General features: G+C 35.3%; 1 protein-coding gene and 1 long non-coding RNA gene across 3 annotated transcripts in view; one reads left to right on the top strand and one right to left on the bottom strand.

Annotated features, from left to right (window-relative positions):
• LOC145546009 (uncharacterized) overlaps positions 1–9,232 on the top strand; it is a 34,549-nt gene extending 25,317 nt beyond the window's left edge. Inside the window, exons 2-3 of the long non-coding RNA XR_014082415.1 lie at positions 1,273–1,351; positions 8,859–9,232. This is a non-coding gene — a long non-coding RNA (uncharacterized LOC145546009). The remainder of the gene's footprint in view (positions 1–1,272; positions 1,352–8,858) is intronic.
• Positions 1,131–19,595, bottom strand: part of PKP2 (plakophilin 2) — an 84,602-nt gene continuing 66,137 nt past the window's right edge. Inside the window, exons 7-13 of one of the 2 annotated variants that reach the window (XM_081591598.1) lie at positions 17,165–17,282; positions 16,146–16,310; positions 15,104–15,277; positions 8,843–8,996; positions 4,586–4,775; positions 1,907–1,994; positions 1,131–1,776 (exon numbers count right to left, since the gene is read on the bottom strand). In XM_081591598.1, coding sequence (XP_081447724.1) covers positions 1,708–1,776; positions 1,907–1,994; positions 4,586–4,775; positions 8,843–8,996; positions 15,104–15,277; positions 16,146–16,310; positions 17,165–17,282 — 958 coding nt within the window. In that variant the 3' untranslated portion in view covers positions 1,131–1,707. The remainder of the gene's footprint in view (positions 1,777–1,906; positions 1,995–4,585; positions 4,776–8,842; positions 8,997–15,103; positions 15,278–16,145; positions 16,311–17,164; positions 17,283–19,595) is intronic. The other variant, XM_081591599.1, reaches the window with a different exon arrangement.

Here is a 19,595-nt window from a genome sequence, read left to right as displayed (position 1 = left end):
AATTAAAGTTGAAATTTATAAGTCAAATACTCAAAGATCATGTCAATCATACCACAGATACCAAGATACACAAATAAGTCCCATATACCTAGCTACCAAGACAGGCAATGCTATTTTTGCCTCATTTTGTATTTAATATTATTGAAGGCTCTATTGTGCCTTAAAAGCACAGAAATTTCTTAAATATACATTAATTATCTGGAGGAGTAAATATACTCCAAATGCTTATCATCAGAATTTTGGAAAAAGAGATATAATTTCTCTCTTCAGCATTTTAAAAATTAGTATCTAAATAATTTCATTTTGAAGTAGTAACCTTAGTCGTTTTCACCAAGCTTTTGAAATGGAAAAAATTTAAGTTCCAAATATAATAAAGATTTAAGTACACATTCAAATTGAAAGTGGCAATTTATTTCCTATCACACTTGGCTGGCCAAAAGGAGCTGAAGGATTTTTTTCCTTCTTACTTTCTTGAAATAAATATTGTCAGATTCTTTTTAAAAAGAAAAATATAACAAAATTATGATTAAGAAGACTAATTCTATCTGAATGGTATTAATCACAGTCAAGTTAAAATAACACTTTAGACTCCAATAGATGATGCTGTCAACTTTTAAATGTTAGCATTTCTCATATCATTTCTGGATGGCCTAGACACATTTGTATCCTCAACATAACTTCATTTTTCTTCTCTAGTGTTTTCTTGACTTAAAATAATGGCTTAAGGAAGATCACATGAGATTTAGTGGTTCTGTACTATTTTTAAAATTTTGGGCAAAGTAGGCTGATTGATAATGTAGTTCATTAAAAATGATCTGGGTTTTCATGGCCCTGGCTGGTCCAACAGATTGAGAGATCTAGGTTCCTTTTGTAGCCAAACAGTAAAGTCCATTCTTCCATCAGCTCATTGCAGTGGCTGATGTCCAGGAAACTGAGTATAGTGAATACTACTGTCAGGAGAAATTTGCATTTAATAGTGTTGTTATAAGTGAAGTGTTTCCTTGAGTAAAAATCCTATTTATTATTTAGAGGGAACATCAAATTTCATAACTGTAGAAAAATTTTTAAATTTTCTATGATCACTTCCCTTCAATTTCTTCTTCTTACAGTCATGCATGCTCTGTGATCTAAATTTCTTATATTTATTGAAAAGCCGAGAAAAAATCCAAGAGGATAAAAACAAGCACAAAGTAAACAAACAGGCAATGTTGCCATTATATTTTCTCCTGGACAACTCCACAAATATTTCTTGTTTCTGTTTCAACACTGCAGAACGATACACTCATGGCTCAATGGTGAAACAACACACGTGTGAGTGACAAAACATGGGAATCAGAAAAGGAGTATAAATGTAAGTCAAAATTTAAAATCCTAGTGATACAACAGCTTTCTTCCTTATTTACTTTGTTAATGTCCATTCCATATAAATTCATATTTTGATTCCAGGAGGCCATGCACCATTAGCCCTGATCAAAAAGACCACTATTTGTAGAGGGTAAAATTGAGCCTGTTGCCAGTATCTACTGGTGTCAAACTCACAAATGTCTTCTGGATCCAAGGACTATGGAAATAGAAAAGTATAGAAACAGAATATGCTTTTTTGAAGTTTCTTAAGCTGGGAAGTAGAAAAATAGGTGTTTTCCTTTGGGGCTTTTTGTAACTGAGAATGAAGAGGTTCATATTTCTGAGAGCACTTTTTCACATTCCTCAGTCTTTCAGGGAGTGGTAGGCTTTCGTAGTTCGGCTGTTGACAAAATCTGTCTTCTTAAACTGAGCCTTTGGAATAAGCAAACAGAAATGTGAAAGGTAACAACATTTACACACAAGACAATGTAGGTTTTAGAAACTTATCACCAGGGTCAAATCAAGTGGGACATTATTACCTGGCTCTTTTTAGCATGCTTACCTTCTTGTAGGCATTATGGAGCTCTGCATGGGTCCACAGAGAATATAGGAGAACAGAAGCAGCTTTACTTGCTTTGTTGGAGGTATAGCTGAAAATAAGAAAAGGACATTTTCCTGTGATCAGTGAGAATGTCTGAGGCTTCTGGATGCTGCCCCTGGATGTTCTGTAAATCTTCTTTAATTACTGTCGCTCAGGAGCCATCCATTAAGTCAGGCCACTCACCATGACAAGAGGTTAGGATGGAGAGCTTTAGGAGGCAGGAGCCACATGGGTGCTTTTGTTTTTTTTTTAAATCTTTTTAAACCACTAGCAAAGTGCTAACTAAATAGTTATAAAGCAAATTCCTGATATTTATAAGGCATATAGTCTTAAAAGTTTTATAAATCCTTGAATTTATAGAATAAAATTTATATTTGTACATTTATATTTTATATTTTTAGAAAATATTTGCCTATAATGCATATTTATAGAGACAAACACATGAAAGTATGACTGAAAAATATGTATAACTCTTAGACTTAGTGACTCCATGAATGTAGGAGTTATGTATCTTTTTCAAATTAATAAAATTCTTACTGGAGCATTTAAAACAGTTTAAAAATTTATGTTTTTTTGTATAGCAAATGGAAAATGTGTTCCTGTTATAAATCCGAGTCACCACTGATTTTGACACTGTCCTTACTTTTATTTTGGCCACACTGCACAGCATGTGGGATTCTAGTTCCCTGACCAGGGATCAAACCCTGGCTCCCTGCATTGGAAGTGTGGAGTCTTAACCACTGGATGGCCAGGGACGTCCTCTTACTTTTTTTGTTTTAACTTTATTATTATTATTATTATTATTATTATATGTTCTTAGTTTTTGATGTTCTTTTAAATTCATCTCAAACTTCTAGTTTCTGGCTAAAGATCACTACTTTCATAGATCTTTTTCTCTTCCATCACTTGAATTAGCACATGACTGTATTTTCTTCTTTGAACAAAGAAACAAAAGATTTTATTTTTTCTATCATATGAATTTGTAAGTATGAAACCAAGAATAGAGAATGCAAAGCTGTATGAAGAAGACCATGCTGGGCTCATTCAATAGCTACCAGCATAATAAAGGGGGTAAGTCAAATCAGCACTTCACAGATTCTTTAGTATCTCAGGGGCTTTTCAGAGTGACTTGCTAATAACTGAAGTATTAAGACATCCATGAAAGCTATGGATCTCTAATATTTATTATTGAAAGTTCTTAAACTGCAAAGGTGTTATAAAGTCTGTTCATAAGTTGATTGCTTGGCACTTGGAACTCATTTACTCAAAGATGAAATGTAATTGATTGGTTATCAGGCTAGTCTATAAATTATGGGTTAGCTATACAACACTCTAGCAAGGAAGCAGACCCAATGGTAGGGTGTCCTTGTTGGTTTTTTTTCTGAGACAGAACAGGTGAGGACTAACTTACAAATGGATACTCAGTACAACAAAGAAGTAACAGAATAGCACACCCCATAACTGGCTAAGCTACAAGAAATATCCAAAAGTGATGGTATATTCCCATGTGCTTATTATTATGTCTGAATACTCATTTAAAAAAAAAGTCATATACTGTCTATGGAGATTTGGTTAGAAGTTTGGATGACCATTTCTACAGAGGAAAGTCAAAGATGACTTTCCACAAAGGCAGAGAAACTGCTACTTGGGAACAGGTAAATATTCCCTGCTTTTACGAAACTGACATTCTAACTAGTGCTCCTTTTAATCATGTGACTCTGAATGGAGTCCCCCTTCCCTGTGAACTTTGCCAGAGGGAAATCACAGAGCACAAGGGGCTAAACTGCGTGGAGCTGTGGGAGAAGGGATGTGCTCATTCCAGGATACCACAGATCCCTATGCTAGCCCCTGTGCAGCCAAGCACACATTTGTCTACTACAAGTCAAAAGTCCATTTGCTTTGCAACTCATTAGAAGTATGAGTCTGGACTATAATAACATTGGTTTTCTTTTATGGTTACTTACAAAACTAACTTTATTTAACAAGTCAAACAATTCAGAATTGTATAAAGAGAAAAAATAATCTTCATACCTCCTTGGAATCCCACCACTCTAAATTAACTAATAGTAATAATCAGTTACATTCTTCATTTTTTTAAAAAATAGAGAATATTTAAAGACACAGAAACAAGGATGTGAGATGACTTACATGCATTAAACTTTCTACTTTCAAAAGAGAGTAAGAAGTGGAAGAGATGTGATAAAACTGAGGAAGCAAGAACTTCTTGTTATGCTGCCTCTTACTTCTCCTGGGGTGACCCTGGTTTCACATAGTTAAGTGAGGATAAGGGCATTCCTTGTCCATAGGACTCCAATTTGCCTACATTCTTCTCTTCTTAAATCACAGCTGTGGCTCTGGGAAACAATTCATTAGGTCAATAAAATGCTGGAATGCATGACTCAGATAAGTTATGAAGTTTGACTATTTCTGGATATTTCAGTAGAGAATGAGCAACTGTTTGGCTTAGAGGATTCAGGCTTTCTCTTACCTGATCACCAAGGACTGGGCCCAGCTTTACAATCTTATTTTTTGGCCATGTTGCTCATGGTGCTCAAAGACTGAACATTCACTACATTATTTAAATATGGGATTGGTGGTGGGAAAAGGGGAGACACTGACAAGCAGTGCTAAAGGACTTACGTGTCACCTGCGCTTATGGTCATAATTTTCTGCAGGCCCCCAGTGTTTAGAAGATCCCGTGCATTCTGGTAACTATTTTGGATTATATTGTTCAATGTGTAACAGGCAGAGGCTGTAGTTTCAATGAGAAGATCAGTACTTGGGACTGTGTCAGGAATTATGGAAACCAAATCAGAGAGAGTTTCTTTGGCTACAAATGAAAGAAAAAAGAACACCTGATTAAAAAGATTGTTTCTTAACCTTAGGATCTCAATAACATTTAAGAAGAAACATTTGGTTAACAAACATATGAAAGGATGCAACCATTTTAATATTCAAATTACCAAAAAAAAAGATTTAAAAAAAGATGATACTCTGTGCTCAGTGCACTGGAAATCTTTGCAGAAAGCAATCTGACAGAAATGACAAAATTTTTTTTTAAAATGTTCACATTTTTTGATTCAGTATTTTCACTTTTGAGAATTCATCCTGAAGACATCACTTTAAAAATTGAAAAAGCAGAGATCTTTATTATAGTGTTGTATAAAATGAAAAATTTACAAAGTCTAAATAAACATCCCAGTAATACAATATGATTAATTAAAACATATCTTCAAAGAATCTCATGCATCCCAAAACATATCTATGAAGCATGTATAATAGCAAGAAAATATTTGTTAATATTTCATGTGCAAATAACTGATATACTTAAAGGAAAACTCATATAGAAGAAAACTGAGAAGAAATACACTAAAATAGTAATAGGACTTATTTTTCTACAATATTGATGGTGATCTCAAAATATTGTTAAAAAATTATCTGTACTGCCCAAAGTTTCCTTAATGTGAAAATAACACCATTATTTAAAAAAAGATAAACTATTTAAAATTTATTTTTTCACTACATATGTAAGATCCTGGTTACAGAGTTTTTGTTTAGCTTTTTCTATTGTAACAAGAGAGGTTTTCTTTTTTCTCCACCTCTAACTACTTTGGACTCTCCTTGAAAGATAGCATGCTCCTATTGCTTTTGTTGTTTCTCATAGCTCCTTACTACAGTGCTCTGTTTATCATGGTTGTACAAATACTTCTGCCTAACTTCATTGTTTCTTCATTTGAGTTTGCATGGCACCTTGAACTGCACTTCTCTCTCTGATACATGCATGCATGCTCAGTCATAACTGACTCTTTGTGACCCCATGGATTGCAACGCAACAGGCTCCTCTGTCCATGGAAATTTTCAGGAAGGAATACTAGTGCTGTGTGTGCTTAGTCGCTTGTCGTACCTGACTCTTTGTGACCCACTGGACGTGTAGCCTGCCAGGTTCCTATGTCCGTTGGATTTTTCAGGCAAGAACAATTATTGGAGTGGGTTGTCACTTCCTACTCCAGAGGCTCTTCCTTGCATCTCTTGCACTGGCAGGCAGGTTCTTTACCACTGTGCCACCTGGTAATCCCTCTCTCTAATACCAGACTGTAATTAGTTACATGCCTGTCTGAATTCTAAATGGAGCCATGAGTTCCTTGAAGATAATTATTGTATTTATTTCTGGATTTCAACATCGATCACTGTGCCTAAAAGAGAAACTCAATAAAAGGAAATGAACTGTATGTCTTCCTTTGATAATACCTGGAACTGATTGACAGGAAAAACATACCTTATGCTCAAAGGCCTGAAAACTTCCTTTTTCACTGTTGTCTAAGCATCACAGCGTAGGGTTGGAGCTCAGAGCTGAGTCTCTGAAGCTACACTTTTAAAATTTTAGTCCTGTCTCTGCCACTTGATGGCTGTGTGGTCTGGGTAAGCTACTTAACTTCTTCTATGCTACATTTTCCCAATATGTAAAATGGGATAATAATAGTATTTACTTCACAGGACTGTTTTGAGGGATTAAATGAGTTACTATGTGTGAAGTCTGTCACAGGTCCGTGCACACAGTAAGTTCTCCATAGATGTCAGCTATTACCAGAAGGCTTCCTCCTTTTAGAAAGGTAAAACACAGAATGAAAAGCCTTGGAACCTGAATTTTCTTTTTGCTGAATTTAGGTTGACAGCATGAAAACAAGTGTGAGATGGTGATAGCATAAAATGTCTAACTGATCTCTCTGCAGGATGCAGCTATGGCTGGCTGAGACCAGGCTGCCCACACTGAGACCGATCCCTGCTGAGAGAGTCTCACTTCTCCTGTCTCTGTGTGACCAACAAGAATGTCCAATTCTACAGATCAATTTTATGGTTGAAACTTTGGCTTATGTTTGAGGAGGAGTGAGAATTAGAGAAATTAGAGTCTTTAACATTTTATATCTTGTTTGTTTTTCTTAGAAAAGTAGTATAACTGCTTACACTGACAAAGTTAAATATTACAATATAGTAAAGGAGGATCATTCTGTCTTTATACACACACATACACCCTGAATAAACACATTCACTTTGAGATAGTTAAAATTAGATCTTCAACAGTGAAATATAAAATTCAGGGCCCTATCATGATAATTGGAGGGTCATAGCTCAATGTCATGTTGTTGAGGGATATTTTATTTAATGCTGGTGCTTTCACATACATTAGGTTATCTGATCCCTGGAAAAACACTGTTCATAGTGATTACTAATTTTACTCAGCTTAGGGCAGTTAAATGACTGTCCAAGGTGACGTGGCAAAGTAGCATTGGAAGACACAGATTAGTGTCTTCTGCATGAGACCTGTTATTCTGTCACCATACTAAGTTGCCTATCTTCAAGTTTTTAAGAAAATATAATTTCAAGTTTATTTCTGTAAATCTACGTAAAATGTGATGACTTCATTCCAAGTCAACACACGGAGTTTTACTTGGCCTACAAATCTCAAGAAAAACAAAAAGCTTATGTTTCAAACTGATTTTCATTTCTTCCTGTCTATTAATACTCTAAATCAAGACAGGTAATTTTACTCAAATTACATATTTGACATAATGCCAACATGGAATTCAAAAATTGCATTTATCTTACTGAAGCCTCTTCTCATGACTGTCCATAAAACTTGGAGAGGTTCATCAGTGAAATCACCTTACATAACTTGTGGGGCTACAGCTCTATTGTCCCAACAGCTGGAGGACCGTGGAACCTGAGACAATAGCATTTCTGCCCTGAAGGCACAGGCTCAGAGTATAGAGCACAGTTCTCATCAGCTGTGTTCTAAAGATGGAGTCAATATTTCATTTGAGAGAAAAAAAAAAATCAAAGGATAATACACCTGATTGAAGTACAGCACAAAAGTCCATAAAAGACAATGAGAACACTTTCATAATTTTGAGACACTGCCTTTGGCAAAGTTTCAGATTTCACTGAAAAATTTCCAGGCTCTCTACATTTATAATGGGCACAAAGCCATTGTATGAAACCTCCTGTTCAATGTTGTGCTGTTGGCTGTCTTTGAAAATGACATTATTAAAACACAGCCACACTGTGTGAGTGAGTCTGTGTGTAGATTCCAAAGTAATCCAATTCATTAAAAAAAAAAAAACTATACTGGAATTTCTGAAAAATTGAATGTTAGTCTGAAATGACTAATTTATGGAACATTAGGAAGCATGATTAATTTTAGCATTATCATCCTATATCTCATTTTACAGCTTTTAACTTAATTCACAAACATTTACAAATTCAGATATAAAGAAAATGAGTAAAAAATTATGTTATTTGAAAGGGTAACATGTTATCATTTTTGTCAATAATACGGGCTTACGAAAAAGGGAGCAAATGTGTTTTATCGTATTTATTCTAAAACCTATGCCAAATCTGCTATATCCAATGATTCATTGTTTCTGTGATTATCTGTCCATCCATTTTTTCTAGTATAACAATGGCCAAGCTTCTGAAGTGAACAACCACTGTGTGTGTGTGTTTATTTAATGTTTTAGAAGGGTGGTGCTTAAGCAGATTACACAGGACATTCTGAAAGACATGGTTTAAAAAGGACTAAATCGGATGGCATAGCTGAGGGCCAAGAAATATCATATATATTACCTATCTTGTTAATTATTAGTATGGTTTAAAATTTCTCTTCAGTAGTAATTGGAACAAAAATGAAGTTGGATAATAAGAAAAATCCTATTTGAGACCAGTGTGAAAGTCTACTCTTGATGTCTAGGTACATGAAACCCAGTTCTATTTATCACATTTTGCTTTTTATTCACACTTTCAACTCATCATTGTAAAAAGAATGGGATAAGGACAATATTTTTGTTTTAGTGCATTTGTATTTTCAATACAGACACATTACATCTAGAGACTTATACTCACCAATTTCATTCTGCAGAGAAAGATTTCGAGACAAATTCCTCAGCAGAGAGACAGCAGTCTTTTTCACACTTGGATCACCAACATGCAGCATCTTTCGTGTGTGCTGAAGGCCATTTTCCTTCTGGACAACTGTCTGAGCTACTGATGCTGGCATCTGTTTTGTGAGACATGTCCTATAAATGCTACTGTATTTCATTTCGGGGTAAAATTTCCAAGTTTCTGCAGATTACTAGAGATTGTAATATATAAGATGTTTATATAATATAAGATGTAAATATGTTTAAAAAGCTAGAGGTATCTCCTTCAAATTCTTATTAAGTTTTCAATTGCTGGATAAAGACAGTTTATTCAGTATTTTAAAATAAAAATATTGGATTTGGTTAGCTACAATGTTTTTTGCGTCAGTTTATTAATAAAATGGGTCTGTCTTTCCCTTTCTTTTCTTTTTCATCATATTCTGCTTTTTACTCACATTTTCAGTTCATTGTTGTGAAAAGAAAAGAATGTTTTAGGATGAAATTTATACTAATGTCATAAAACTTATTAAGTTTTTTTCCTTTTTCTATTTTCTTAAACTATGTGTGTAATACAAAAATACTCTCAACTTTGTGGCTCTGGTAGAACTTAGCTATCAAGCCAACTGAGCTGAGAAAAATTTTACAGGGAGATGTCTTTGATTACTATTTAAATATTTACTGGCTGTTGGCTTATTCATCTTTTCTGTTTCTCTAGTTTAAACTTTGGCATTTTACATATTTTAAAAAACGTATTCATTTCTAAAAAGCCAGTTTATTCTGAAAGATATATTGGACTTTAAAGGAAAGGAGTGCATGGCTAGTCAGATTACCTGTGACTCTGTGCTCTGTATGGGAGGCTGCATGTACAAGTTTCTTGTTTCAGGTCTAAGTCCACCAGAAGCAAATCTTACTTGGAGTCAGGTTGGTCACCTACTTTCACAGGTCTGAGTACCAAGTAGGCCCTACCTGGCATCAGCAAATCCCCAACAATACTGGGGCCTTAACTTGTGTCTGCAACTTTATGTATTTTTATTGAAGCTAATATTAGGTCACTGTGCCAACAATCCATACATTCTTAACCATTCTTGAGGGTGTCTATCTCCTGTTTATCTTACCTAACACGGCTTGCTTCCCCTACCTCCTGCAGACTGTTCTCCTTATATTCTCCACTATACCTTCCAGAGGAGTTAATATAGGAGCCAGGATAGGTTTCAGGGAGGGAACAGGAGGTCCTTAAAATTATTTTTGTGTCTATAATAATCTTTCTCAAGGAAAGAATCTATCATTTTTATTAGATCCTCAAAATATCCATGAGTATCTCATGGAAGTTTAATAACCACTATTTTGCAATGTTTATTCCAAAGTTACGCTTTGTCTTTCACTAATTTGCAGAACATTCCATTAGATTCTTTACGCTCCTCTGAGAAAAATCCTTCCTCTGTAGGATTCTGTAAAACTCCTCCTCCATGAACATGGAGGTATTCCTCTCTCTTTCCAATGGTCCATCTAAGTAATTACATCTTTCCTCATATGCAAAAGCTCTGCTCTTCTGAGTCACTGCCATTGAGCTCTATCACTCTCATAGCATTTTCTTTGTCATCTCAAGGTCTAGTATATAAAAATGATTATGGAAACATGAATTCTGATTCATTGAAGGAAATGGGAGAGGCTGACGTGGAATGGCCTTTAGAATTTGCTCATTAAGGAAAATAAGCAATGAGATTTACCAAATAGAGATTTCATATTCCAGCTTTAGGGAATTTGTGAAAATGACTACTATAACTATTTACACATAGCAATTCTAGTTCATATTGTCCTGATGACTAACGAGGCTGAGCATCTTTACAAAAGTTTAATGGCCATTTCTATATTATGTTTTGTGAATGCCTGTTTAAATCTCTTGCCCATTTTCAATTTGGTTGTCTATCCTTTCATTGTTAAATTGATGAGTTTTTTTTTTTTTTTTATTATTTCCTAGATACCAACCTTTGTTACTTATATATGTTACCGAAATCTTTTCATCCTCTGTGCTTTGCCTTTTTACCGTCTTTTGCTAGCATCAATTCAGTTCAGTCACTCAGTCGTGTCCGACTCTTTGACAGCATGGACTGCAGCACGCCAGACCTCCCTGTCCATCACAAACTCCCGGAGTTTACTCAAACTCATGTCCATTGAGTCGGTGATGCCATCCAACCATCTCATCCTCTGTTGTCCCCTTCTCCTCCTGCCTTCAATCTTTCCCAGCATCAGGGTCTTTACAAATGAATCGGTTCTTTGCATCAGGTGGCCAAAGTATTGGAGTTTCAGCTTCAGCATTAGTCCTTCCAATGAATATTCAGGACTGATTTCTGTTAGGATGGACTGATTGGATCTCCTTGCTGTCTAAGGGACTCTCAAGAGTCTTCTCCAAACACCACAGTTCAAAAGCATCAACTCTTTGACGTTCAGCTTTCTTTATAGTCCAACTCACACATCCATACATGACTACTGGAAAAACCTTAGCTTTAACTTGATGGACCTTTGTTGACAAAGTAATGTCTCTGCTTTTGAATATGCTGTCTAGGTTGGTCATAACTTTTCTTCCAAGGAGTATGCTTGGAATGCTTTTAATTTCATGGCTGCAGTCACCATCTGCAGTGATTTTGGAGCCCCCCAAAATAAAGTCTGTCACTGTTTCCACTGTTTCCCCATCTATTTGCCATGAAGGGATGGACTGGATGCCATGATCTTAGTTTTCTGAATGTTGAGTTTTAAGCCAACTTTTTCACTCTCTTCTTTCACTTTCATCAAGAGGCTCTTGAGTTCTTCTTTGCTTTCTCCCATAAGGGTGGTGTCATCTGCATATCTGAGGTTATTGATATTTCTCCTGGCAATCTTGATTCCAGCTTGTGCTTGTTTGCTAGCATAAGCTATTAATTTTACTTTATGTGCTTTTTATGTCTACTGTTAAGAAATCTTTCCCTATTTCAGGTCATGAAGATATTCTATGTTAACATTTAGAATCTCTGTTGTTTTATCTTCCACATTTAAATTGCACTGCTGTTGGAACTAATTTGTGGGTAAGGTGTGATATAAGAAATATGTTTTGTATTTTTTCAGTGGGTATCAAATTAAGTGCCTTTAATGTTTTAGAAACTTGAAAACTGCTTATTTCAATGGATTTTAACTTGTACAATGTACTTTTTTTTTCTTTTTTTTTCTTTATCCTTACAATACAATGTACTTTTTAATTTTACATGTATACAACATGAGTTGATACATGTACTGATATACATTGTGAAATAATTACCACAATAGGTTTAGATAACATCCATCATCACACATAGTCACAGTTTTTTTCCTTCTGTGATGAGAACTTTTAACCAATACAGTACTGTTAACTCTAGTCACCATGCTGTACACTATACCCCCAGGAGTTATTTATATTGTACTTTATACTTCACACTATATTTAGAGAATTTGCTAAATGGGCAAATTTTATCATCCCATCCCCTTTCCTTATATTATTTGTGTTATTTAAAAATAATGGCCATTATACTTGAACTAATAAAGTTTACATTAAGGTATTCTTACTGACAAGAAATTACTGTCATATTTTATATAAAAATTCCATACTCTATCTTTCAGAAGCTATTCAGTCCAGTTCAGGTTCTTTGCCATCTAAGACACATGGCCATCAATTTTCAGTGATGTCTCTGTTATGAACACAGGTAGATGGATGGAGTATTTTCTAGAACTATGTTTAATGGCCAGCTTTTAATGTTTTTCTATTCAGTGATTCCTTTTATAAATTACAAAGCCAAGTATTCTTTTATCATATATCTAAACACAGAAAATCAGGGAATGCAATAATTAGAAAAGAAATACATATAAGTCAAAACTTTAATAAAAAGCATCTCACAACTTAAAAGAATAAAGAGTCCTCTTATCATTGTCCCATGCTGCTAATAATTTTCTCCTATAAATCTCTATTTAAGTTCAACTCCAACAGCTTTGGATACGGATTAATACCAGTTTAGTACAGGTCTTCTTTCAGAGGACTGGACTGGTCTAAGGTTAGGTATGATTTTAAATGCCTTCATATAATTAGAACAGTTGTGAAGATACCTCCATTTCCTGGATTCCTTTTGGACTTGGAACTCTCCTGGTATCTTAGATTTCTGTTTATTTATTTATTTTTTTATCCCAACTAGATTATTACCAAACAGAGAGATTTTGTCTTATTCATCACTACATACTTAGCACTAGGCTAGTGCCTTTTATTGCTCAAATACTGTTTAATAAATTAATAGAGGAATTAGAATCTAGGTAACAAACTACACATTCAGAATTTAAGTGGCATATTCCTGTATATTAGGTGGCAAATATTCTTGTTTTGATAGGAATATGGAAACACCTCTGAATGGTTTTGATTCCAACATAGATTTTGGAATGGAAGAGGCTAAAATCCAAATTAAAGGGTTAGCTCATATTGAACCATCCTCAGAGCACAGTGAGCTTAAATCATAAATACACAGCAATTTAATTTCTGATCTTTTCTATTAAGTTGACTAGTTGTTAGTTAATAAGAGAGCCTCTGTAGTTTGGGAAAATGAAAGAAGTGGTTTTGGGAAACTAAGCATGGGGAAGTGGGAGGATAAGATGATAAACTATGTCTCTCTGTCTGTCAGGGCTCCCTGGTCACTCCCCATTTCCTTCTCCTTGTGCACAAGTATGTTTTAAAGAATTTCAAAGAGATTCAAGTTTGGTTGTATTCTTAACCACAGTGCTAAAATTAGAGAAATACTGGCTTCAGTATTTCACAATTTTATTCGAAGCTGAACAAGCTTTTGTATAAACACATAAAAGAATGAACATGGCTTCTCAAGTAAAGAACAAATAATATTTTTGTTATCTACAAGAGTGCTTTCCTCTCTGATGATGGATAATTAGGCTGGCCTTATAATGAACTATTGGAAGAGAGTTTACTCTAATCATTTTATGATCAAGGCAAAGAACACAAGCTTAGTTCAAATAATTAAATATTTATAAAATCCCTTACTATGTTGCAAAATACATGGGAGAAGGAACAAGTGTTTACTCTTTTTTAAAATAATTTTTTAAGACTTCCCTGGTGGTCCAGTGATTAAGACTCTGCACTTCTAATGCAGAGGGTGCAGGTTTGATCTCTGGTTGGGGAACTAAGATCCCACATGCCATGTGGGGTGGCCAAAGAATAAAAAATAAATAATTTTATTGGAATATAGTTGATTTACAGTGCTGTGTTAATTTCTGCTATACAGCAAAGTGATTCAGGTATACATATATATATACACATTCCTTTTCATATTCTTTTCCATTATGGTTTATCACAGGACCTTGTAAGTTTTTACTCTTTTTAATGTTTTGATTTTGCTAGTATAAAGTAAGTACATCTGAAAAGAGACGTAGCTCTTCATTTTGTAGTTGACTTTCAGGGACACAAAAGCACAGACGTCCTTTCCAACTGCAGTGGACATATGTTGTTTCTGTCTTCTGGCAGTCATTCTTCTTTTTGGTAACAACACTGACTTTCCATTAGAGAGTCACTCTATATGGTACAAGTGGCAGTGACCCTTGCTCACTCAACCACATGCCCCAGAAATTCACATGTGAGCACACAACTCAGACTTGACCAGTTAGAACATCACAGACTCCTAACCACAGAAACTGGTTTGCAAATGGCTAAGTTCTTAGAGCTATTGGGAAAATAGTAGCAGTTTCTTTTCTTGTGGAGACACTGGGCTGGATGAAAGGTAAGCCTGAAATCACCGGTGGCTATCTTTGCTGTAATATGAGGACAGCCTTTGAGAAAGAAACCAACAGAGGACAGAAAACAGAGGCCAGAGATAGAGAATCACAATTACAATCCCTGGGGCACCTACTTCCCACCACTATAGAAGGAAAACCCACCCTGGACTTTTCAGTGATATGGGTCAAGAAATTCCTTTCTTTTGCCTAAGCCAGTTTAGGTAGGGTTTTGAGACTTCTAACTGAAAGAGCTCTGACTAACACTGATAAATACTGAGTCTTTCACGTACAGCTTGACTTGGCTCTGCAGAAGCTGAGGCTGAAAGTCCTGGAAAGTCAAACTCTCTCTCTGGCAATTCCTGAAAACTTTCTTGACTAAAGTGAGAAAACTGATGGTTTTACTTCACTATCATTTCTGAACTTAATGTATGTGTATCTATAATGTCATTATTTTTAAAAGTAGCACGATACTCACTGGTCCACTTCCTGCTGTGAGATTCTGGAGAGCTCCCAAAGATGCTTCTTGAGTATAGTTTCGGACACTCTTGGCGATCAAGGATAAATACATTCGTATCACAATGGAGTGCCAGAGCCACTCCACGCCCTTGGGGTTGCTCTTTTCCTCTGGCATTGGCATGTCCTGGTATTGCTAACCACACACACAATGGAATCCAAAATTAAAGACTTCAAGTGATTTCTACAATTCCATACCCAAACCAAGAGACCAGAAGTATTGTCTTGTCTAAAGAGACTAAGAAAAAGACCTTAAACATTATAAAAGCAAATATGTATGATTTACAATCACTTAACTTTTAGCCCATGATGATTATTTCTCCCTCACAATGAGAATACAGAAAATTAAGCAAAGACTGTTCTGGAATATTTTTCAGGCTGCTGATAAGCTAAAAGCTAAATTAGTCACAACTGCTCTGAAGGTAAGAAAAACAGGCCTCTTCTCACAGAGTCTTGTGAAGTTGTCCAGGATAGCATCAGGATTCTAAATTTACCAAGTATTCTCCAAGTTCATCAACACTGTGGTACTCTGAAGAGTAGGAGAGATCACATTCCTTCAATTTTCATAAAATGCCAGTCTGGAAGGTGTCCTTCCTATGCGGTTTGCTTCTAGGATGTCTTGTTTGTTTTCTAGAACATTTAAAGCTGAATGTCTGGGCTTCTTTTAATGTTAAGACAATGCTATACCACTGGCCACATGGTATTAAGTTTACTTCCTAAACTGCGGAGCACAGAGTAGTATGGTTTGATGGCTAACAATGTAAATCTGGGGCCAGATTGCCTGGGATGGAATTCTATCTCCTCCACTAATTCGCTGAATTATTTTGGGAAAATCAATTAACATTTTTGTATCTCTGTTTCCTCATCAGTGAAGGAAGATATTAATAATACACACCTCATAGGATTGATACAAAGATTAAAGGAACTTAAAATAGAGCCTGACATATACTAAGTACTTAGAAATACACATGCACACTTTTTCTTTCAAAGACTTCCCAATATACCTCTTTTACTTTTCTGCTTCGACTGCCAAAACACCCAATACTTTTGTTGTTGTCAGCCTGGATATTCCGGTTTTGAATATAAATACTCTGGGAATATTTCTCTGGGAGCTCTGCCTCCAGCTGGTAGGAGAGATTATGAAGAATGCACACACAGTTCTCTGTGGCCTGAGAAATAGGGCATGAATATTGATTATATATATGTATATATAGGCAACTTCACAGGTATATCACAGAACTTCTGAGGCTTTAGATCTTACAAGGTTAACTGGATGCAACAGGGTGTGCCTGGACTATGGGGTACCTAGGGGAGTGACATAAGTATGGCTAGAAAGGCTAGGGTTAAATCATAAATGGTCGTGAGCACAATGCTAAGAAGTAGAGGCTGAATTTTTTAAAACATTAGTTTTTACATAGTGTTCAGAATGATTTTATATTTTAGGTACATTGCTTACCAGCCATGTGGAGTTGGAAAACAGAGGGAGATATTGCTTATAGGGACCAATCAGGAGTTGACTATAATAATCAGTATGAAAGATACACAAATTAGGATAGCAGTAGTAGCATTAAAGAGGAGTGGTTAAACTAAAGAGTATTTCAGAAGTAGAATGCAAATGATTTTTGTCCAGTGGATGTGTGGGATGTGATGGAAGAGAGGAAGTCCTAGATTACTTAGATTTCTATTTTCATTTGGTAGATGGTAATAACTATTAAGAAGGATTATACAGAGAAGCAAGATTGGGGATGGAGGAAGAAATGAATTTCATTGCTGAAAATGTAGCATCTAAGCTCCTTTCAAATATCCAGAGGTGTTAAACAGTTTGAAATTTGGGTCTGGAAAGTAGAAAGAAAAACCGGACTACATAGATTTTAAAATTTATGAGCATGTATGGGAAATCTTAAGCGCAACAAATAAGTTAATGAATAAAGCCAAACCCAAGCAGCTACTTCAAGAATACTCTAAAGCCTTAGTAAGACAAAATAAGTAATTTAATATGAGAGATATCTAACTGTTAAATCACCTTGTCATCTGGCTGGTAATCCGCAATGGTGCCTCTGACATAATGGACCAGTGAGTCAATCAGTCCATCACACCTCCTCATCACTTTTCTCCCTTCAGGGCCAGCTGAACTCATGTTTCTATTAGGAAAAACAAACAATCAGTCATAAGATTTAGGCTAAGGCTAAGATACACTTAGGCTGTGTATCTAATAGGCTTTTGTTTCAAAGCTTTACTTTTGTTTCAAAGTTTCTTCCAAGGGTTTGGAAAACTGGAAAATTTGTCAAAGTATGACAGACTTGTCCTAGACTCAATAAATCATCAATTGCCTATAGTCATCAAATCTGGACACAACTTATAAATATATTCATAACACATCATTGTATAATATAAGCCTTCTGTCTACTTCATTCCAAGCACCAAGGTCAGAGCATTATTTACTTAATCTTCACCCTATTTTTGAAAGAGTATGAGGAAAACATCTTACAGTTAAAAGTAGAATAAATGGCATATTAGCTGTAGCAATACACTACACGTCCAAGCCTCAACTTATTCCGTGCCTTAATTCTAATTAAATTAAAATTTCTTAAAAATCTCTGGGCCTTAGTTTCCTCATTTGTAAATACAGAGTGTTAGGCTATACTATACAATTTAGAGGTTTTCCAGGCTTTAGCATAAACTATTACTGACAAATATTAAACCAAATGCTCTAAAATGTGATGATTCTATAATTAAAATGACAGATATCACAAAAAATGCAGTTTCACAGTGTATAAGACCTAAGTTACAAGCCTGACCTATAAACATCTTTGCACTTAGTCTATTTCTAATTTGGCTAAGCCATGACACCTTTCTGTAAACAGTAACTAAATTTACAAGTGTAAGGTGCTTCCTTATAGACACTGAAGGTTATCAAAGACAGCAAAGTAATATATTTAGGGATCATATTTCAGATTCAGATAATGTTTTTATGCTGGTATTACTATGTTCCTTTGCATTAATTTTTCTTGTCAGCATTAACTATTTAAAAATATTTTTTTCCAAAAATGTTAACAGCTCTATAAAGAAGAATCACAAAAGAACGACTTCAGGTTTTTAGAATTTTGAGAATCACCCTTATCCTCTTTTGCTAACTTCATTGGCTAACTAGTCCTATAAAATTTATCAGACCAGCTCCTTTCACTGTAGGCAGAACATTACAAAGCATATTCTTTTTGTGTATAATGTCTCAGTGTGATACCGAACATTGAAAGAACTACAATTCTGAGAACTTTGGGGGTCATATTTTCTTCATCTTTAATATACTGCACTAAGTGATTTAAAAAAGCCTTTCTGTCCCCAAATACTGTTTTCAATACATATTGTCAAAGAACAAAAGTGCCTGGCATTGTATAAAGAACTGCAGGGAACAAGGAAGGAGCATCCAGCACTGCACCTGCTCCCAGGGAGATCACATCTATAATATTCGGCTGTCTTTAACCCATGAAAATGCAGTTTCAGAATCCAACCTAACAGTCGAGGAGATAAGACAAGTACCCTAAAACTAAGCATGTACTAATAATTTAATGGTTGCTGAATTGATACAATGAGTTTTTTATTTTAACAAAATCCACTTTGTGACTTTGGTTCTCATTTGATGTTTCTAATGTAATTATTCACTTCCTTATTTACACTGTACTTGAAAGATTTTTGACACTTTGTCCATTAAAAAAAAGATTATGAATTGGCTCATAGACTGTAAATAAAACCATTTTTTCCTATAATTTTTTTCTCAAGAAATGATTATTTGAACCAAGATCCTCTGTCTATTCTCTGAGCCCTTTAAGGTCATGGGATCTTAAGAAGCTTGACAAAACTGAAAAAGCATCTTTCACAGTCTCCTTATATTGCACATGGAGAAACTGAGGACCAAAGAGCTGAAGTTACTTTACTGGTGAGATTAAGTTAGTGGTGAAGTCAGCATAGGAGAGCTGTTCTTTATTCTGTGCCGAGGACTGCACCAGAGTAGGGCAAACCTTATCTAACATTCATGCAGTCTGCCATTTGTTTAGCATGTACCATATGTCCCCCAACTCTGAGACAGTGTTATCATATTTTAAAGCTTCCCTTCGACCTTTTCAACATCTGGCTTGGAGAATGGCAGTAGTTTAAAATGGCTTTGACAAATCAAAAGATCTTTCTTCCTAGCGAAGCCCCATGACTCAGCTTTGTTTAACTTCAGGCTGTTTATTTTGGGTGAGAATGGTAATTCAATTTGGCAGTACTTCCAGCTCACACACTAACTGTTGTCTTGTAGTTTGGTATTATCCAGACTCTACTGGCTTGAAAAGGGACTTATCAGGGGTTCCTGACAGCTGATACCTTTGCTGACAGAAAGTGCATGGAACACTACTACCTCAATATTTGTTCTCGCATATCAAAAATAGTTCCTACCTTACTCAGATACTCAGAAA

Source organism: Giraffa tippelskirchi, chromosome 4, assembly GCF_054371585.1.
Source record: "Giraffa tippelskirchi isolate mGirTip1 chromosome 4, T2T-mGirTip1v1.2.pri, whole genome shotgun sequence".
Classification (NCBI taxonomy): domain Eukaryota; kingdom Metazoa; phylum Chordata; class Mammalia; order Artiodactyla; family Giraffidae; genus Giraffa; species Giraffa tippelskirchi.
Note: the sequence above shows the minus strand (reverse complement) of the source record. Positions and strands in the feature narration are given on the sequence as shown.